Source organism: Colletotrichum siamense, assembly GCF_013390195.1.
Source record: "Colletotrichum siamense strain Cg363 chromosome Unknown KSG_Cg363_contig05, whole genome shotgun sequence".
NCBI classification, from domain to species: Eukaryota; Fungi; Ascomycota; class Sordariomycetes; order Glomerellales; family Glomerellaceae; genus Colletotrichum; species Colletotrichum siamense.
In genome coordinates this window covers 4193857-4214534 of record NW_023501018.1, presented here as the reverse complement: position 1 = coordinate 4214534, position 20678 = coordinate 4193857, and the positions used below count along the sequence as shown (strand labels likewise).

At 49.0% G+C, this 20678-nt stretch overlaps 8 protein-coding genes across 8 annotated transcripts; 3 read left to right on the top strand and 5 right to left on the bottom strand.

The window, feature by feature from the left end:
- Positions 1-574: 574 nt before the first annotated feature.
- On the top strand, positions 575-2144 carry afvA-3 (NADPH dehydrogenase afvA; the record flags this gene model as incomplete). Its single annotated transcript, XM_036640547.1, has 5 exons — positions 575-673; positions 777-1205; positions 1262-1414; positions 1483-2038; positions 2095-2144. 5 exons carry the CDS (start codon positions 575-577, stop codon positions 2142-2144), a joined length of 1287 nt encoding a protein of 428 aa, XP_036495239.1.
- Positions 2145-2334: 190 nt separating this feature from the next.
- aurR2-4 (Aurofusarin cluster transcription factor aurR2) lies at positions 2335-4563 on the bottom strand (the record flags this gene model as incomplete). The annotated part of the gene is made up of 3 exons (XM_036640546.1): positions 2335-2944; positions 3009-3601; positions 3673-4563. 3 exons carry the CDS (start codon positions 4561-4563, stop codon positions 2335-2337), a joined length of 2094 nt encoding a protein of 697 aa, XP_036494568.1.
- Positions 4564-6921: 2358 nt separating this feature from the next.
- PSF2 (DNA replication complex GINS protein PSF2) lies at positions 6922-7730 on the top strand (the record flags this gene model as incomplete). The annotated part of the gene is made up of 2 exons (XM_036640545.1): positions 6922-7035; positions 7110-7730. 2 exons carry the CDS (start codon positions 6922-6924, stop codon positions 7728-7730), a joined length of 735 nt encoding a protein of 244 aa, XP_036495139.1.
- An 895-nt stretch (positions 7731-8625) lies between these two features.
- On the bottom strand, positions 8626-10942 carry CGCS363_v008695 (uncharacterized protein; the record flags this gene model as incomplete). Its single annotated transcript, XM_036640544.1, has 4 exons — positions 8626-9543; positions 9606-10274; positions 10615-10788; positions 10844-10942. 4 exons carry the CDS (start codon positions 10940-10942, stop codon positions 8626-8628), a joined length of 1860 nt encoding a protein of 619 aa, XP_036495150.1.
- Positions 10943-11273: 331 nt separating this feature from the next.
- On the bottom strand, positions 11274-11543 carry CGCS363_v008694 (uncharacterized protein; the record flags this gene model as incomplete). Its single annotated transcript, XM_036640543.1, has 2 exons — positions 11274-11365; positions 11414-11543. 2 exons carry the CDS (start codon positions 11541-11543, stop codon positions 11274-11276), a joined length of 222 nt encoding a protein of 73 aa, XP_036495154.1.
- Positions 11544-11921: 378 nt separating this feature from the next.
- CGCS363_v008693 (uncharacterized protein) lies at positions 11922-12296 on the bottom strand (the record flags this gene model as incomplete). The annotated part of the gene is made up of 1 exon (XM_036640542.1): positions 11922-12296. The coding sequence occupies one exon, from the start codon at positions 12294-12296 to the stop codon at positions 11922-11924; it is 375 nt and encodes a 124-aa protein (XP_036495131.1).
- Positions 12297-13652: 1356 nt separating this feature from the next.
- abfA-1 (putative alpha-L-arabinofuranosidase A) lies at positions 13653-15932 on the bottom strand (the record flags this gene model as incomplete). The annotated part of the gene is made up of 8 exons (XM_036640541.1): positions 13653-14048; positions 14119-14601; positions 14663-14805; positions 14862-14894; positions 14947-15023; positions 15080-15163; positions 15215-15729; positions 15792-15932. The coding sequence occupies 8 exons, from the start codon at positions 15930-15932 to the stop codon at positions 13653-13655; spliced, it is 1872 nt and encodes a 623-aa protein (XP_036495133.1).
- A 1538-nt stretch (positions 15933-17470) lies between these two features.
- CGCS363_v008691 (Fasciclin-like arabinogalactan protein) lies at positions 17471-18306 on the top strand (the record flags this gene model as incomplete). The annotated part of the gene is made up of 2 exons (XM_036640540.1): positions 17471-17947; positions 18004-18306. 2 exons carry the CDS (start codon positions 17471-17473, stop codon positions 18304-18306), a joined length of 780 nt encoding a protein of 259 aa, XP_036494553.1.
- Positions 18307-20678: the final 2372 nt, after the last annotated feature.

Genomic DNA, 20678 nt, shown 5'->3' with positions numbered 1-20678 from the left:
ACGTCTGACACTCAAAACGCGACGGCGTTTGCTTGCATAAGAATGTACCACTCGGGATATGTAGCTGCGCCTTGTGTTGGACATATCAGAGATACATAGGGCGCTGTAATAATACGGTCAGCACTTGCGCTCGCGTATGTAATCAGCCCATGTACTCTTTTTCGAACCATTCCAGAAGCAGTGTAGCGAGAAGAAGAGGAATGTCAACCCGAGCGCGCGCTCGTGGCGTCATCGGCATTTTCTGCAATTGAATTCGCCCGATGACCAAACAGAACGCCGACATTTCAAAGATGTCGGCGTTAGATGCGATTATTCAGCTCCGTGCGGCTCAACTCGAGGCCGCGTGCGTGGTGTCTCTCTCTGTCGTGATGGTAACACAAGCGCAGATGGACAGTTCATATAAGGTCTCGCCGTTTTCGCCGAATACCTCTTGCTGCATGTCTCCCAGAAATACGAGCAGCTCGCATCATCTCGGGAATTATCACGACCAACAGCACAATTCAAGCTTAAACCATCCAATCCAAATCTCCGTCTGAAAAAGCACCTGCACCCCCATACACGCGCCAATCACGCAATGACGAAGATCGAAGCTCCCCAGGCCGCGGACCAAGCTCCGGTTGCTGGCGCCCTGCAAATCTCCAAGCCCGATCTCATCAATGAGGGGGCCGCGAATGTATGTAATGCTGCTGCTGCTGCTGCTGCTGCACAAGTGCTTCTGCCAAACGGTCGTTTTGCTCCACTAGCCTCGTTTACTGCTAACACCCCCCGGACCAAAGGTTCCGTACTTCACCCCGATCCAGCACCCGGCCGCCGGCACCGCCAGGGATCCCCAGCCCTCCGGCACGCTCTTCTCCCCGCTGACGCTGCGCGGGCTCACCCTGCACAACCGCATCTTCGTCTCGCCCATGTGCCAGTACTCCGCGGACGATGGGCACATGACGCCGTGGCACAAGACGCACCTGGGCGGCTATGCGGTGCGCGGCGCGGGCCTCGTCCTGACAGAGGTGCAGAGCGTCGTGCCTGAGGGCCGGATCTCTCCCGAGGATTTGGGGCTGTGGAGCGATTCACATGTCGAAGCCGCCAGGGAGGTCATTGACTTTGTGCACAGCCAGGGGGCCTTCATCGGCGCGCAGATTGGGCATGCGGGACGGAAGGCGAGCACTATCGCTCCGTGGGTGGACCGGAAGGCCGTCGCTAGCGAAAAGGTATGAGACAACGTCACGCGAAAGTGGCGGCTGTGATGAGACTGATGCTGTTGTAGGCACGGGGGTGGCCTGAGACTGTCTATGCCCCGTCCGCGGAGGCATACTCCAACGCGACATACGTGCCTAAGGAGATGACCCTTAAGGAGATTGAGACGTTCAAGGCCAAGTGGGTTGAGGCCGTTAAGCGCGCCATAAGAATCGGCTACGATGTAAGTCAAGTCCATGATGATTGCAATTCAGCACCATGTCTCAGAATTGACTCGGCTCCCACCCAAAGACCATCGAGATCCACGCCGCCCACGGTTACCTCATCAACCAATTTCTGTCCCCAGCCTCCAACCACAGAACCGACAGATACGGCGGCAGCTTCGAGAACCGTATCCGTCTCATGGTCGAGTTGACCGAGCTGACCCGCGCCAACGTCCCCGAGGACTACCCTCTCCTTGTTCGGCTAGCGGCTACCGACTACTTGGAACACGATCCGTCGATCCCCCAATGGGAAATCACCCAAGCCACGAGGCTTGCCAAGATCCTCGCGGACAAGGGTGTTGATTTCCTCGATATCTCCGCCGGCGCGCTTGACGCGAGGATGAAGGTTGAGTCCGGACCCAAGTATCAGGCTCATTTGGCTGCGGCTGTCAAGAAGGCTGTTGAGGGAACCGGGACACTCGTGGGGTCCGTCGGTGGTATCTCGACCGGAAAGGAAGCCAGCGAGATTCTCGCCGACGGGCAAGCGGATGCCGTTCTTGTTGGCAGAGCATTCCTCAAGAACCCCAATTTGGTCTGGTCTTGGGCCGACGAGCTGAACATCGACATCTACGTCGCTAGTCAATGTGAGTTGAGCATGTCTCTGAGTTGCTTTGATTTCAACTAATTTTGAGTTCTCCAGATGGTTGGGCCTTTGGGAACACCAGGACTCACCGGCCCAGTAAGCATTGACGAGCTGAAACTCAAGTCATCATTGGCTGTGCTGCCCTTTTCCTCCTCTTCTATTGCTCGTTCTTTTTCTAGTCGTAATGGACACGTTGTCAATGTTGCGCGATGGACTAGCACCGTCGCAACTCATAAGATAGCCCACATAGTAATAACCTCAACACCTAATCCCCTTTTTTGGTCCGCCCTGCCGTCGTTACATCTCTTCATCATCGTCGTCGTCCTCTTCCTCGTCGTCAGAATCCGCGTTTGTGGGATATTGTGACGGAACAGTAGCCTGAGGGGGTTGGCCCCAGGATGTAAAGCTCATAGGTTGCAGAACTGGTTGGGCCGCAAAGTAGCCCGGGCCACCCATGACGGCCGTGTGGGATGCACTCGGCTGCCCAAACATCCGTACGTCCCCTAGAATATCATCGACCGTCGCGTTCTCCAGCGACAGTGTTTCCTTTCCTTTTGCTGTACTTGTCGGCCCTAATGCGTCAAGCCTGTGCGTGTACCATGCTCCCTGGTGAGATCTTTGCTTGTGGTAGTGAATTGCTTCCTCACATAGCTCCTCGATAACTCGCCAAGCAGCAAACTTGCGCATGCTAATGTCTTCGTTGTTGTGCCTCCGGAACACCACGTTGATTTGCCGCCAGGCTCGGTCCGTAATTGGGTGATTTGATTGATCGCGCAGGCCAATGAGTACATTGTAGATCAAACAGGGCGTTGTTGGCCATCGGTAAAGCCATCCCCAGTGGTTCTGCAGTGCGATGTTTTCTCCACGCTCCATCTCTTCTAGGATTTCGACACATTCCTGGTAGTACCTGAGAGAGCAGCACAATGTTAGTAACCTAGATCTGAACATAAAGGAGAGGCTTGCGATCTTACTTCGCCCGATAATCGGGCTCCGGGCCAAACGTACGCTGTGCGTGAAGTTGATGGATCAGAAGTCTCATGCTCTTCATTGAGCCCTTGTAGTATGACAGCATGATCGCATGGCTCGGGTTTGCGGCAACGACATGACTCATGAACTTGGTCGTCAAGAAATTCTCCGTCTGCTCGACAATTCGGCCGAGCTCTTCTGGACTGGAACCGTTCCTCCTTCGTGCGATGGACTGCATGGTCTTCATCAAGCATTGACGCACCAGAACAAAGGACATATCTGTAATTCCCTCTTGGTCTGATGGGGCAGAACTGGGTTTGGCGAATCTAGTAGGAACCCACTGACTGTCGTTTGCGTTCGTTGCAGGCTGGGTATCGGAGATAAACGGCAGACCAGAATCAGCTCCTTCGAGGTTGTACACTGGATTGTCCAGAAGCTCGAAATGCCCCCATATCCGTCGCCGCATGTTTGTGACCCAAGGTGTGTATGTCGGATAATGACCTGGGTCGCGATGCAGCCCTATTCGAGTCCCAAAACGACCAGCCAAGCCAAGGAGAGAGACCGCAATTTCTCCATCACCAGTGATGAATTTCATTTGCTATACATGTCAGCATACATCCTTTCTCTTGCCGCAACAAGCCCCGAGATATTCAAAAGCAGTCGACCTACGATATGATAAAGCAAAGCGATGAATGCAAGTAGTTTCCTGCTGCGCAGAATATCTGCCCGCTCTAATGCGAGTTGCGAAGCCTCCTGCAGGTGCCGCAGAACGTTTTCTTTTGCCTTTCCAAGCTTTTCTTGGATCACGACTGCGGGTAACGCGGCTACAGTCAACGCTTGAGTAGTAAACATTGCCGCTTCTACGTCCACCGGAATTTTGCTGACACCAACTCGGAAATCCGTGATTTGCTGCCTCCAGTAAGCATTGTGGGACATCCGGATTAACGGCTCGACATGTGCAAAAAAGAGGTCGGTCAAGATGTCTTCTTTCTCGGGATCGAGGTGGAAATGGGACATATCCGGCAGTGCTGGGTTCCTACCAATTGGCCAAGCAGTAGGACTATCCGGATTCTTGCCGGTCTTGTCGGACTCGATACGGTAGAGATGGCGAGGTTCGTAGTTATACTCTTGGATGTTGAGCCAATAATTCGGTCCGAGATAGAAAGAGACGTTTTCGTCGTCAACCTGGATTCCGGGGTCGCCGGCCATGGACTCTTCGATGCTGTTGTACTCGCTGAAGCTTGATGGTGTTGTCGATAGCAGCGGAATCTTCGGAGGCCTTAACGGTTCACCGCGTGCAGCCATCCCCTTCAGCTCCTCAATCTCTCTCTCGAGACGGGCCACCCTCTCCTGGAGCCGCTGTTGGCTTTCGGGGGTGCCCTCTCGCGGAACATCGTAAGTGCAGGTTGCGGCCGTGCCGTTCTTACCGCAAGTTCCACATGGCAGTTGCCTGTCGCATTTCACTTTGCGGCGGCGGCACGTACTGCACGGCTTGTTGAACAGGATCTTACCAAATTCCGGTTGAGGGGCCAAGTTGTCCTTCGTGGAGGGCGTTGCCATGGTCGAGAGTTTGCCTCAAGCTTAAAGCAGAAAAAGGCAGACAATCTGCTCCGACGAGCGGCTGACAAAACCCTCCAAGAGGTTGTTGGTAGGGCTGGCCGTCCGTTAGGGGGTGGGCTGCGGCCGGTGGAGAAAATTCGACGAAGAAGCAACCCTGATTTGGGAGAGATAATGCGGCGCCAGAGCCCTAGAAGACTCTTGTCTGGCGCCGCAGGCGGACTTCCTCTTCTGATCAATAGGGCTTTCTGGGCAGAAGATCCCCGCGGAAAGAGGTTGCAGACCGTGGACAACGGTGGACAACGGCAGGGCTCGATGAACGACCAGAGTCTGCGGTGTCATGCCCGAAACACCACTGTAGGTGAAGATGGAGAGCTCCACAATGGAATTATGCCCCTAAGACAGTGCGTGGCTGCCCGTCAGGAACTGCCGACCCCGTCAGTTGGAGGCAGGATCGGGCCGCCACGCGTGGTCACTGGTGGTATGAAGAAGGAAGAATGCGGTGTTGATGGGCAATGCCAGCTGAAAACACTCCACCCGAGTCTCGCAGCAGCCCAAGAAAAGGACACCACGTCTGGGCCACCGCCTTTCCTGCAGAAGTGCAAGTCCCAATGAGGGCGGCCGCGGCCAAGCTGGCGGATACTGGATGCGCCACCAGACCCTCCCCCTCAAGCAAGCGTGTGCTTGAGAAGCAGGATGCGTGCTTGTTGGATGACGGTGGGGTACGGCCGTTTGGGACTTGTGGCCTTGGAAAACACACACAGACAGCAGCGTAAGTGGTGGTGGTGTAGCCTGGCTGGGCCCTAGAGATCCTTGCAGTTCCCCTTCTCTCTTTCTCTTCCTCCCTGATTCCAGGCTCCGAGCCGGGGTAGGCACCTAGCGTTCGGACGAGACGTCGGGGAGAACGGAGGGATTCGTCATCAATGACTCGGACACAGCCAAGACGTTCGTCTGTATCGAGATTCGAATACGACTCTTTTGTGACGAACTGCGGCTGTTGGCGAAGGTCACCGTCACGGGGGTCAGGCGAGGCGAGGCGAGGCTCTGGGCAGCACAGATCAATTCATCACAGACAGGACAACAAAATCCGCGGTTGCCGGGCTTCGGCTCCAGGTCCGGTGTTCTATGCAAGAAGGGTCACCGTATGAGGAATACGGTACAGTGTGGTTAAACGGTGGAGATGGAACGCGCGTGAGAACTCTGAATGGGACGAGACGTCGGAGAATCCCGACCGGTGAGGTTGTGTTGTGTGGGCAAAGGGGGTGAGATCGGCAATTCAAGTCGCAACCGTTAAGCCAGAGCAGGTTTCGTTTCCCTGGTAGATGAAGTGACACAGACATCTCAATGAGGAGGATTACATAATGTTTCTCGGCGAGGAACGCTTCGATAGCAACGCATGTTATTGGCTCGTATCCTTCAAGATGTGGCCTCATACGGTGATTAGCGCGGAACGGCATTGCATGTAGGTACTTGCTCCCGGGCACGCCTACCGGAGAAGCCCCGACGAGAAAAACAAAAGTCTTGGGGTCTGGGTACGACTGGGACTAGGTATTGTTGTCCGTATTCATCCGCGGTGTCGGTGCCTTGGCGCGATTATTGAGTTCGAACCTGCGTATGCACGAAAGCACGGGATGAGAGGAGGAGGCTGGAAACCGAGTGCTCTCGACGTGCATCAATCGCCACGATACTGCATCTCGCCGTGTCGCGCCGATTCGCCGGGGGCCTAGATCCAGGGTCTGGAACGCAACCAACCATGCTGGACTGGTCCAGGCGCGCAGCATTTTAATCAAGCCGAGGTCCAAATAGGGCTATCAGCTCGTCCAGTAGGGCAACATTTCAGCTGGACCTTACCCCTGAGCCTTACAGTTACGCGACCCCGGTTGGGAGAGAATGGGATTTTTTTTGCGCATGACGACCTTATCCGCCTTATCAGTATCTTCCCTCCTCCACGCCTTGCTTGCCCGCTTGCCTGGTAAACGGCACGGAGGGGCCGGGCCTCGAGTGGGGCTTCGGGACGCAAGTGGAGCTCGGCCTTGCAGCCCGACTCCGAAACTGCGGTACGTACCTCAGCCCGAGCCTGAAGATGGACTGTGGACTTGTCAAAATGTCCAGGCGCGAAAGTGAATTTCACTCAAGGGAAGGTGCACCCCACACCCAGTGCACCTTCCATTCCACGCCCAGACCCTGCCCCACCTCCACCACTCAGGCACCTCACGGCGTGGGCGGGCCGGTTCATTCCAAATTCCGCGCTCCCCGCCGCGGCGGACCTGACGCGCCTCTGCACCGCCGCCAAACCTGAGCTCCGTCCCCGACATCATCGAGTCCGTTCCGTCACCCGCGACAGATCTCCCGCCAGAGACCATGGCCCTACCTCTGCCGTCGGGTCTCGTACCCGCCGAAGTTGCTTTCCTCTGCGAAATGGAACTGGTCACAGTTGTGCCCCGCCAGCGCCTGGAGAGCATCGACCTGCTAAGCGTGAGCCCCTCCATCTTCCCCCCCGCGACGCGTCACGATCGATCCCTTTACTGACGTGTCACTCCGTCTTGCAGGGTGCAACACCAGCCCTACGACCTCCGGCACGCGCCGATCTGCCCATGTGGCTCGCCCTCCTCCTCAAGAAACAACGTCGAGCGAACATTGTCCCTCCGCCGTGGCTCCATCCGCAGTCGCTTGCCAAGATCGTCCACCACGAAACGAAAATCGAGCCCGATGCCTTCTCGCCCCCTCCACCACCGCCCGCCAGAGGCGACGCGCTAGGAAACGCCAGCCGATACGGCGAAGAGACGCTTTCTGCCCCGTTCCTACCTTCATGTACCGCCGATGCACCGCCAAACGCCCTGCCATACCACTGGTTCGAGCTCGCAGAGATGCTGCTAGCCCACGCGATCGACGATATACCCGCCCCCTCCGAAGTCAGGTCACTCCTCCGAGACCTCCAAGAAGTGCGATCCGCGAAGCTGAGAAAGAGCACGGAAGAGCTTTCCGAGGTTGCGGGCGTCATGAGTCTGCGCGGAGTGGGAGCGATGGAGCTGGCCGAGAGCCGTGGCTTCTTCCTGGGCGTCATAGAGGGCGTACGGAAGATTGGCGCGAGCGCTGAGGCTAGCAGACGCGAGGAGGAGGAGGAGCGCGGGGAGGGTGTTGATTATGATGAAGACGAAGATATGCTATGATACCCGGCGTTGCATGCTCTCTTCGTCCGAGAGAGTCGGCGCCTTGCTTTTTGCAAAAGTCCGAACAGCCTGGGCATATGTACGCCTGAGGGATGCCACCATCTATGCCCGTTTATAGTTCAGGTATGGAGCCTGTGTCTCTGAGGGTTATCCTCATGCTGACATTCTCTTCAGCTAGGCCTTGTAAAGCCTCCCCGCAATCGGCTGCCTTTTGCGGTCCTAGTCACGCTTCCTACCCCAATTGCCGTTAACTTATGTCATTGGCCGCAAAAGGGAGCAGACCTACAGCCACATTATTTGGATCAAGTCGTCGCCCTGGCGCGATAGAGGTTCAAATATGGTTTGAGGCTGTGTACATTCCCATGCCCGAGCACTCGACATCGGACAAACTATATATAGGGCAACCACCAATGATACCAACGATTAGAGCTATGCTGAGGCAATGATTAGAAGCCCCTGAATATGTTCCATGTGACTTTGCCCTATCCTATGTCTACAGGCGGTGCATTGTCTACCCTGGTCTATGCATCTATCCTCTCCCAAGTCTGATTCGCTCCGTGACTAGCTTCGCCTCGAGCAAATGTCCACGCCACGAGATAGACTCTCCTCTTCATTACGGGCGCTATTCTCGTCGATGGAATTGCGCAAGGTTTTCCTCGCCAGCCTTTTTGCGAGTCGAAGAGAGTTCTGTAAATTCGTCTGGGACGAAAAAGGGGCTAAACACCTCACCCCACCCTCCGCAGCACCTCCCCATAAAAATTACTTCAACCTTTACTGCGGATATATATACGACGTTGTTCTCTTGAGCTAGCTCACGATATAACTATGAAAAGCGTAGTGAAAAAGACTTTCTGTGCTTCTTGATACCAGTAAGAAAACCCAACTGCTGTTTCAGTCATGCTGCATTGACATTGTTCCTCAATGTCCCCAGAGACACAACGGCGGCGTGGGAGATGTACAAGCATAAAGTGACCATCAGCCCACCAATCGGCGATATCGACTGCCACCGATGAGAAAGCTCAAAAATATGCGGCCTTCTCATCGTCAGTAGAAAGTCCGCACAGTAGATAAGTGCACAGGCCCAAAAGAACAGAAACTGTCTCCATCCTCGGGGCGTAGTCTTTGCGGGATGTTCCCCTTCCATCCACAGGCCCAGTCGAATGGTCGTTGCACTAGCGCAAGGGTAGCTGATGAACAGATTGCAGACGAAGTTGAGGTCGCTGATCCAGAGATCGTACAAGGTCAGACCTGGCTGGAAGTAGTTGTTGAAAACGAATGATGCTGCGAAGGCCATCATCACCGCTGCTAGCAGCCCCAGAAACGGAAAGGCTGCGCAGACGGGCAGCCAGGATGCGCACCTGTAATCTTCAAGATGTGGGATGGCTTGATCAAAAACCTCAACGATATCACACGATTCAGCGTGCGAGTCGGCGATTGTCTCTTTGGGCCCGGCATTCTTCGATGGTATTTTCATACTCCCTTGTTCGAATGATGTGACGAGACTGGGAGCTACCGTCGTACCGGATATAGCGGCCTCATTGAGCCCACTATCCGAATAGACTTCATGTTGTCGGGGCTGAGAGTCTGCAGAGTCCGGCTTGGTGATGTGATGGACAAAAGTGCCGAATATCGTGAAAACCGGGCCGAATAGGAGGATTACAGGCAGTATTTGCCCGAAGGTCCACTGATTCTCTGCCTCAGCTAGCGTGAGCTGATCTTCGTCGACGGCTGTCACGATGAGGCCAAGAAGCTCATTGCGGGTACCGAGAACCTTGATAGTGCCCCAGACCAGGATTACACAGAGCCAATAGACCTTGTTGTTGAGGCCACTGTCAGCCAATTCGTCTCGATACTCGGATATTCTGATTCACGAACCTCAAATAGGGATGAGCTGAAAAAGTCAGACGTAAGCCTGACCATAAAGAATCCTGCCAAAGCAGGCTTCAAGATGAGTTCAGTCTTGAGGAGTTTCCTACGTTCCGATGATGCCGGTGTGTTTGCAAAGTCTGTCAAAAGTCTTCTTACGCGACGACTCGTCGGTTGTCTGACATTGAGCTTGAACGTCCTTGACAACGGGTGGAGCAACTTCATAGATCGGGTACCAAAGCCGAGAACAAGCAAGACCATGGAGTACACCATAGCCTGATATGCGGGTGTACGTTCCAGCTGCATCTCCGGGAAGTCGCTTTGACTCAGGGTTTCCTTGAATCTCCAAAAGCCATACTTCAGGTTAAAGTAGCATACAGCTGGCGAGGAAAAGTTCCTGTTCCGCAGGCTGAAGAATCCAGTGGGTACGATGCCCACTAAGAGAAGGATCAGGAGAAGGGACATAAGTGAGAATCGGAGATGCTTTGACCAGACGTAGGTGTTAAGATGAGTCCGCAGAACCTCTAGTCCAGAAAGGTGAGTGACAGTAGAAAACCACGCTAGGAAGACGGCTATTTGCCAGTGAATAGCGTCCAGACCACATCGCAAAAGGACAAATCCACTGATGAGAATTCCGAGGCCGGTGACGACTTGCACATCGCAGAGCATGATAATTGACTGTTCCGTTTGTTAGCTATCACTGATCAGTAGTAATATGATACATTGTTAACGAGTTTTGCTATCCGGGTAGATACTGAATATACGACAATAACGACGATAACGACGATAACAACAATACCAATAGCGACAGGGAGAAGAATAGGAACAGCAGCGATAGCAGTAAAAGTTGATCGAGATAGAATGAACTATTAGACGGGCTAATGTAGGCAGGTAGTTATCCGCCCGTATAGCAAAACTCTTGTTAATAGGAGATCAGACTCAAGCTATTTACCTCATCAAATGCCATTCGAAGGCGTGCGCAGGTGTCATCTGTAAAGACCAACGGTCCCTTCCGTACCCACCTGAGGAACCGCTCATCGATCGGATTTGGCCGCCACAGCTCTCTGTTGATGTTCTCGTTCTTTGAGTTCCCGATTTGAAAGGGGCAATCCGTGGGGTCATATGCGAGGAAATAGTTGCCAATGACCAATAGCAGTACAAGATAGGCTGTTCCCATAAAGCCAATCAAAACCTAAAGGGCATTAGAACTTCAGACCATATATCTTAAGATTGCACAGTCTACCTACACCATTGCCCGAGATGTCAGGATATGCTTGAATTGAAGTCTCTGACAGGTTGTAGCAATCGATGACTGGGCAAAAGTCATTGGCTCCGTTGTCAGTCATGGTTGTCACTTGGCATTCTAAGCTTTTTCCCGGCGGTACGTTTAGAAGGGAAGTACGATAAGTTTTGTTTAGTGGCCCAAGTTGGTAACGACTTGAAATGTGCGAGGATAGTAGTGAGGGCTTGCTTGATCAAGATATCGAAGGTTGGAAAGATGGCTTATGCCTCTTAAACACCCATTGCCAAGGAGTCGCATTGCGGCTGGCGTTGTCGCCTGCAGGGCAGCCTGCAGTCAGCATTGCCTGGGAGGGCTGAGCCAAGGGGTTTGTTTGCTAGACATTGTCTCGCAAACGGTGATGACTGGTAAGCTCGCTTAGCTGCGAATGACGACAGTCACTTGACGGAAAAGGCGAAAGAAAGTTCAAGCTCGATTGGAAGTTTTAGCTTTTGCTCCTGGATCTGCTGGGAATGACTGACAGTTCGTTTAGGGAGGATTAGAACAGTGCTGGCGAATGCGATATCGTAGTTTTTACTCAGATGCCCTCTGACAACAGTTATACGCTGAATCGAGCGGCGATCCCCAGTGAGTGAGGAATGTTTGCTCCGTGTTCTCTCGCTTGCGTTGTTGTGCCACGATCCTACATCATGCCCCTTGCTAGGCATCCTAGCATCCTCTCGGTCAGTCCGTCCATCACGCATCACGTCCGCAATATTGACGTACGATTGGTTCATCATCCAAACATTCCACCTTCTCTTCTTCCAAATAATGATGTCATTTTAATGTACGTTTTTGGGTCTTGTCTCCATGCATCAGCGACCGAAGAATTCGAGATTATCCTCCCAAGTGGTATCGGAATCGTACAAGTTCGTGCGCTGTTCATAAATCCAAACTCCAAGCGCCAGCCCGCGGAAACAGGTCATTTCAGAACAAACTCCTCAAGATCGACTCCCCCAAAAAGTTCAAAATCGAAATACCCGGATAATCCATCACTTATGCCGCTGCAAAACCGGTGTCATCCCAACGACCTTCAAGGCCTCAAGTCATGCAGATGACCCGCCGGATGGATCCCCACCTCCCGAAGCGCTGGCTCCACTGTCGGGCGCGTTGTTGCTCGCACCCGCATCGCTCGGCCCCCCGGCCTCAGCACCAGAGAAGGCGCCAGCGACGGTCGCGTAGCCTAGTGTGCTGTCGAAATTGTAGTAGGAGCCAGCGTGCTCGCCGGAGAGGCGGGACGGGTCGCCGCCGTCGCTGGCTGCGGATTTCTTTGCGAGTTCCTCATCCGACTTTTGGTGTCTCGGCTCGAACTTGAGCTCCTCCTTGTCCCAGTCCTTGAAGACGGGGTCGTCAAGTGTGAGCGCTCTCGATCGACCCTCCCAAGTCTGACGTTGCTTCTTGGCTTTGAATGGGTTTCGCATCGTAAGTTGTGGTGGATCAAATCTCGTTCGATTTGCGATCTCGGTGTAGATGGTTTCGCAGAGTGCTGACGGTGTGTTGTCTCGTCGCTGTGATGAAGGCACTTTCTTCCGCCTTTTCAAAGATTCGTGAGAGAAGGAGGAAAAGTAGGCAAAAGTGAAACGGCGACGTTGGATTAATATGTGCTAACCGCCAGCCTGAAGCATGAACAGCTGATATCAGCTAGCCGGGGGTGGCTGAGCAATTTTGACAGCGCCGTGCCGCAAACTTTCAGGGTCCAACATGAGAAGATATGCCCCAATAACGCCATGAGGGTCAGCAAATGGCGCCCGATTGATAGCTGAGCCCACACCCACGTGCGCTTCGCATTGCGAAAGGTCCAATCAAGCACCGGAACCCCGGACAGTTCGTGATCGGTGCCTAGAGAGAGACGATAAGCCCGCCGGGGTCTCACTGGTCACGCGTAGGGCTAACGAAGGGTATCCCTGCTTCAGCTAGGCGGAGCTTGGCATAGCCCGGCCACTTCGCGGGAGGCAGCCCGCAGCTATTAGGGAGGTTGGCAAGATGGTTTGATTGCGTCCATGCCGTTGGTGACTGGCTCGAGATTCGGCTTGATTGTTGGAAATAAGATGAATTTCGTTGAGCAGGCCAACCCCATTGTGGCACGACGCTCCTCACCATTCACGAGTCTAATGATCCTTCGCGATGCATCGGCGCTTCATGGTCTCGAATCAATGCTGAAGAGCATGTAATCGTGACGTTTTGTGATCATGATGAATCACTCTTGAGGAGAGTGATTGGATACTGTGCGAGTCATCAAGCCGGAGACCGACCCAAACTGGGACCAATGTCTGTTCACAACTCCGCTATCACAAAGTAAGCTTAAATGCGCTCCGACAACTTACCCAAGTGGAGGTCGCGAAGAGGCTTCGTTAGCGATGGGGTGTGGTCACAACTGAGATCCACGTTTATTGTAACTCAAGATCCGGGGCAATGATCGAGATGAAACATGGCACGGATATATGCAATACGGCACCAAATTTAGGCGCTCCTTAGACTCAACGGATGGGAGAGAGCCCAGAGGCGGTGACTAGCTACATACACAATGGCTTTCACATGATGATTTGTAGAGAACCGCGATGTTCCAAAAGCCTTGGTTTAATCTGCTAAAGGAATGTAGAAATTGGTCGCGTCTGCAGTTGACTCCGCGAAAATTCCTTCGCGGATTCTGACCCGAGCCGGTTTTCGCCAATGGGAATCATCGCCATTGGTCGAGAGAAAGAAATTTTATGCTCAAACCACCGCCATATCTACGCGGTGGAATATGTACGAAATCGCAATCGTCTGAAGGAACAGTTTTAGTCTGCGCGAAGGACCGCAACGGACCAAGCAGGCATGACGAAGCTGAAGTTGTCGCCGGAAGACTCGATGCGCGAGATAACCGGAGGGGCGATGGGGGATCCGGCATGGCTGTTGGCACTATCAGGGTCGTCATTGGCCAGGATCGACAGCGTCGCAATACCCTTTCCTGCAATCTTAATGTCCATTTGCTGCGGCTCAGCGGCGTAGTTGGCCAGCTTCACGATGTACGTCTCGCCGGCGCTAACAGCGCTCCAGAAGACCGGGTCAAATCCAGAGTCAGAAGTGATCTCGTGGGTCACGTCGCCGGCGTTGTGTGCAAAGAGTTGTTGGACCCAGTAGCTGGACGTGTAAACGATGGCGTCAGGTGCTTGTTTGAAAGGGATCAGGTTGGGCTGCACATGTTTCCAAAAGTCAGCTTCGGCTCGGCATTTTATCCTCAATTAAGGGAGAGCAAGAGCTTACCGCCCATTGTTGGTGGTTCACAAGACTGAGCAAAGGCGCAAAGGCTACACCACGAATGAGGTCGCTGTTGCGCTCCAGTCCAAGCATGAAGACGGCCTCGGACACCGACCCCCTCATGTCCGAATACTGCACGCTCCAGCGACCCATCTCTGCGATGATGTACTTGTTCCTGCGAGAAACATTGTCCCATTGGGCAAAGTTGACGATGTAGTTCTCAGGGATGTTGTACTCATGGTAGTCGATCCATGCGTCTTCGGGAAAAGGGTCAGGCAGGCAGTTGAAGCCGGTGGCAGACGCGATGAGCTGGAGGTCTGGATACTTGGGACGGATGGCATTGTAGAATGCGGCGAATCTCTCAGGATAGCTGCTACAGCCAAAGTCATCCTCGTTGCCAATTTCGACCCACTTGACGGGCCATGGCTGCTCGCGTCCGTTCTTGGCTCGGAGGGCTCCCGTAGGTGTCGAGGAATCGCCAAGGACGTACTTTTCAACATAAGTGGTTAGAGCAATTGGAACAACAGGCTTCATATTTTGTAGTACGTACTTCAAGCTCTTGGAGAACTTCATCAACGAAAGGTTTCAGAGCTTCACCAGTGATGTGGGTCCCGTCGAGGGAGTACCCAGAGTAGACGTCAAGGAATGGCTCAAGGCGCATGTCATCGCACCATTCAAAGTATTCATGAAGACCTGCGGTACATTAGCTATTTCTGAGTTCATTTTTGTGCGGCAGAAGCCATACATACCAAGGGCATCAGTGTTCGGGTATCCCCAGGCACCTGTGCTTTTTTTTTAGCTTGACATCCTGCTTGAAAGAGTTTCTGCTAATACCTTGGTGACCAGGACGCGAAGTTATGGCACCAATCGTCTCATTCCACTTCCAGCGGTTCTCGACATTCGGCCCTTCCCTGGTCCTAGTTAGATATCACAGGCTTCCCGCAAGGATACGGGGTGCGGGGCATACAGGTTATTGCCGCCAGGAAATCTAAGGAACGATCCACCAATGTTGTTCACCGCTTCGGCCAGTGATGGTTTGAGTCCGTTGTAGCTAGATTATCAACCTTAGCCGCAGTTCTGTTTGAGTACGAACAAGACATACCGATTGTGGAAGGTGGTAGGATAGAGCTGCGGAAGCGCAAACCAGAGCGAAGAGCCGGCGACAAGGCCCGCATCGAAGGTCATTCTGTACTCTATATCCGTCAACGACGAGAAGGTAGTCGGCTCACGTTGGTGAAATTCGGTGAACTTGTCGGTGGTGGAGTCGACGTAGAAAGTAACGTTCGCGAAGACCTCCTTGGTAGAAACACTCTGCAAGATCCAGTTCATCTGGCCTTGATAGTTGCCACGAATGAAGATGTTGTGCGAGTGAAGGCTGCCATCAACCGGAATGCCCCAGTAACCCTCATTGGCAAACCCAGCCTGACCCGTGGCGCCAGCTTCGACAGTGACTTTGAGTGTGTTGGGAAGAGCGTCAGAGAGGGGAACTGAAGAATCGAGTTCCAGTGTGGTTCCCGAGATTGCCGAATAAGCTGCTAATCCAGGATTGTCGCCTTGGAAGCCGTTATTGCGGATGAGCTGCCCATGAATACCGCCGTCGCCAGAGTAGTTGATGTCCTTGCAGGGCACGTCCATTAGTATTGCAATTTTCAAGTCGCATCAGCCAGCATAGTACACACCTCGAACATGATGCCCCACATAGTAGAAGAAGTCTCATTGCCACGAGTCTGTGATACCGTCAGACTGATGGCACCGCACTGGACTGCGAGCGAGGACATCAAAAGCCTCGCCAAGGCTCTCGAAGATGTGAACAGGACCATGATGTCGGCAAATAATCAGAAAATGACTTCTCGATCAAAATGAAATTCCCATTGATTGTTGAAGCTACAAAACATCTTCAGAATATTATAGGTATTTTATATATTTGAATCATAACCATCGCGGTGTAAGTCCAGAGCCAATGACCAACAAGCGTTTGTCGTTCAAACGGTCGCCGACGATATATCCCACCGGCCGTCTTTGAGAAACCGTTTATGAGGTGTGATTGACTCTAGTCGCATTTCTCGTCGTGGGACGGAGAATTTGGGGATTGGGCGGGTTGTCGCACGCTGTGCCACTCGGGTAACGCACCAATGGCGTGACACACCGAGGTCATTTCCGCGACGCCGATACTATCACCGAGATGTAATGCTCTGCGAGACTGGGCGTATCTGAGCGCGTTGCATTTGGCGATCGCAATAAAAATGATGAACTTGGGTCTTTCGGCACATTGACGTCGGTGTACATTGTTGGGAATAAAGAGCAAGAGTTCACTCGGCATTGTAGCTAAGGGGTGGCCCAAGGAGTATGTGGCTCGCAATGCACCGAGGGCCAAGACTTTCAGGACTTAGATGCTCAATCTCATAGTTCTCACGAGGCTACATTGTAACCGTTGTATGGCTCGGCAACCAAAACTCTACGACCACCAAAAAGACGATGGTCCATGGACACGCCCAGCCTTGTGATAAGATAGAACGAACATACGTACCTACGAAAACGCCTACGGTTCAAAGTGCCACTCATGCTATTCAGTCACCGCAATAAGGCATAAGGGACTGAAAAACCCATCACATTGAGTGATAAGCCTGAACTATGGTTCCATCGAAGCTTGGGGGTCACAAGACCGGTTTCTCGCTACAATCTTCTGTCCATTGGCTTGAGATCTCACCGCCTTCGGGCTCTATAGCAGGCGACTTACTTGGATATGGAAATCTCCTACTACTAATTCCTTGCATACTATATGTCTGTGCCGCCCAGCGATGGCTTGCCAAGGCCAAATCGTGACCGTTGTGCTTACACCCCGTCTGCTTTGGGACGGACTAAGCCCAAAAGGACCGTTCGTAACCCCACAAACATGTCGCGGACTGGATTTGGAGTGATTCAGCCTACGAACGGAATTGCGAGAGTTTCGCTTGTCTTCGCAGGTTTTTGAATGCATTCACTGTCAGCGTGTTCGGGCAAAGGGCTGTGCAGCGTTAAATGCGAGCCGCCGAATCGCTCGTGAGAACCATTAAAATGAGTAAAACAGTGATCTGGAATTTCGCGATCAATCCTGATTCTCTCGATTTACGACTCCTGGATAATCGTCATGACTTTGAGTATCCAATGGACACGATGGCTGATCCAGTTGGGACAGCCGCCGCAATGCCAAATCTGGGTCGAATCTGGTTGTATAAAAACTATCTGTTGAGCACAACGACTTGTAAGAAGATCTCTATCACCATCGCATGGCATCGCATCGCATCTTACACTCGACTTCGGATTCTACAACACTATCAACTACCTCAAACTCTGCCTACCGACTTCAGAAGCTTTCAACATGCGCTTGTCACTCTGGTCTGCTGCGATTTTCGCCGGCTCTTGTCTGGCACAAGGTGATCTCGCTGGGCTTCTCGCTTCGCAAGACGATCTCAGTACGTTGCTTGAGCTAGTCGGTCTTGTTGATGGCCTTGCAGAAACGCTCGCATCGGCCTCCAACATCACCATCATAGCCCCGACCAATTCCGCTTTTGCCAATGTGCCACGGGACATTCCAGAGGGCGAGGCTATTGAGCTTCGCAACGACACTATCGCTATTGCAGCCTTGCTTGCGAACCATGTTTTCAAAGGAGTTTACCCATCCAGCGTCATCACTGAAGTGCCCACCTTTGCTCAGACCCTGCTCAACGGTTCCTACATCACCGCTCGCCAGCCTTTCTCCAACTTCACTGGAGGCGCCTACAACGGACTCGTCAAGAACGGGAAGGACGTGTGCATCCTGTCTGGGGAGCAAACCATCTCCACGGTCACTCAAGCTGTGTGTAACATCTTCATTTACATCTACGCTATCAAAGATGCTAACGTAACGCGTAGGACATCAAACTTGGTGAAGGTATCACAATTCACAAGGTCGATACCGTGCTATCCTTTGGAGCCCCATTCCAGCTCTTCACGTTCCGAGCAGGCTACCGCGCCATGAATGCCGCTCTGGAGGCGGCTCACCTCAACTTTGCTTTTGGCGAGACTGGAGCCGACGTTCAAGGTCTCAACATTTCTGACTACACAATCTTCGTCCCAACTGATGAAGCTTTCAAGTTAATCGGCTCTGTACTTGAAACAGCGGATCTAGAGACACTTCAGCAAGTGCTTCAGTACCACATTATTCCTAACAACTAGCACCTCTATAAGGGCAAGTAAATTAACAACATAAATAACCTAACTAAGCAAAGTGAGGCTATCACTACTACTTAATTAATTAATTTGATATCCCTTAATTAAATTAAAATATTTAATATCTTATATTATTTATAGATTAATTAATAAGAGACTATAGATTAACCCCTACTCTAGTTTTCTAAGTATAATTAGTTACTAAAATATAATACTATTAATAACTTATTAATTACTATATATAATAATAAAGATATTTAAATAGCCTTTATAATACTAATTAATACCTAATTAATATAAAACTTTCTAAGGGAGTAGAAATTATTATAGTAGTTTAAATAATATAAATAACATTATAATTAGATATTATTTCTAAAAGTTATTTATTATTTTAGCTTATATATATTATTTATACTCTTTATTATCTTTTTTATCTTTAGAGTTAAGATATTAACTATTACTACTACCTCCTTATTAACTAGTAATATATATATATTATTAACTACTATATACCTATATATCTCTATATAAATTATAATTACTCTACTTATTATTATCCCTCTAAATCTTATAATTAATAACTTACTAACTATTATTATTAATAGTAAATAATATATACTTAAAATATAGCTCTTATATAAGAGAAAATAAGGTTAATTTAGTTAGATTTAAGATTATAGTAACTTTTTTATTAAGGTTATTTAGAGATATATAATAAAGTCCTATTAAAGTTATTAGTAATATAATATTAAAAGCTAGCTAAGAGTTTTTAGTACTACTATTATATCTACTTTATAAAAGTACTTACTATAGTATATTAACTTAAGCTTTTTCTCTATAGTAATTACACTCTAATAAAGCTAAAATATCTATATAATCTATAAGATCTCTCTCTAATTAGATAAAAACTCTAATAATACTCTAATATTATTATTAATAGCTATATTTATACTACTTTCCCTAAAGAAACTCTAATTTAGCTATATAAATATATTTAAAGCTAAAATAACTACTCTATATAATCTTTATATAGCTTTAATTATTTCTATTAACCTCCTATTTACTTACTTTAAAAACTTTTACTTCTAATAAATACTATAATACTATAGTATAGAGATTACTAATAAAATATTATAGAGTTATTTATCTATTTAGGACTATCTTAATAATATCTACTACTATAATAAAAAACTAATAATTAAAGAACTTTATATAATAAGGTTAAAAATATACCTATTATTTAATCTATAAATATCCCTAAATATTTATACTTTTATAGAGGTTATTAGTTACTTTATTAATACTAATAGTGCTTTATAATCCTATTTTCTAGCTTTCTATTAATATTATAGTAATTATAGTAATACTACCTTTATAGTAACCTTTATTAATATTATTAATTATTACTATATCTAAAACTAAATTAAAGTAACTATTTCTAATAACACTATAAATAATAATATCTACCTCTAAGCTTTCTATAGAGAACTAAACCTAAAAATAATAGAAATAGATATTTAAGCTTAATATATATAGTATTATAGCTATATTCTTAATTTCTTAGCCTAAGTATTCCTATTTAGTACTAATAAAGAGACTTTATATACTAAGTTATAGTTCTATAAGTTTAAGGGTTATAATAATAATTTAGAGCGTTAGTAGTAGCTTAAACTTATTAACTAGCTCTATAATATTATTAAATTTATCTAGTTATCCCTATAATACTATAAATAATACTAGAAAGCTATAGTAGAAGTTAATAGAGATTTTAACTTCTAGATCTTCTTAAAGTTATATTAAGAAACCCTCTTTATCCTAAATAATAATACTTACTAAAATAATATATATTTTATAATCTAGAAAGCTATAGAGAAAAAAACAGAGATTTAAGCCTTTATATTTTTAAATAATAATAATAATAACGCTAAGTAATATATCCTTAAAGAAGACTTTCTATTTTTAGAAAATTAGAAGGTTTTAAGTGAGATAAGTATAATTTTAAAGCTTTTTTACTAATAGATAAAGAAGTATAAAAGTTAAAGTATTAATAATAGTTATAATTAACTTTAGAAGGTTATAATAAGTATAAAATATCTTCTTTTATATTTTATTAATTAGAAGGACTACTATAACGCTATAATCTCTCTATTTATTAATAATAATACTAAGGATTAATTATAGTAGTTATAGAGATATTTAAGCTAAGGTTAATATAGCTAATTTTATATTTAAGCTCTTTTAATTTATATTTATAAAAACTAAATATTACTAGCTTTATAATTAGCTTTATAATTTAACTCCCTTAATAAGAAGTAGTAATCTTTCCTCTATATTAGTATTAAACTAATATAATAGAAGCTTTTTTTATATTATAATAA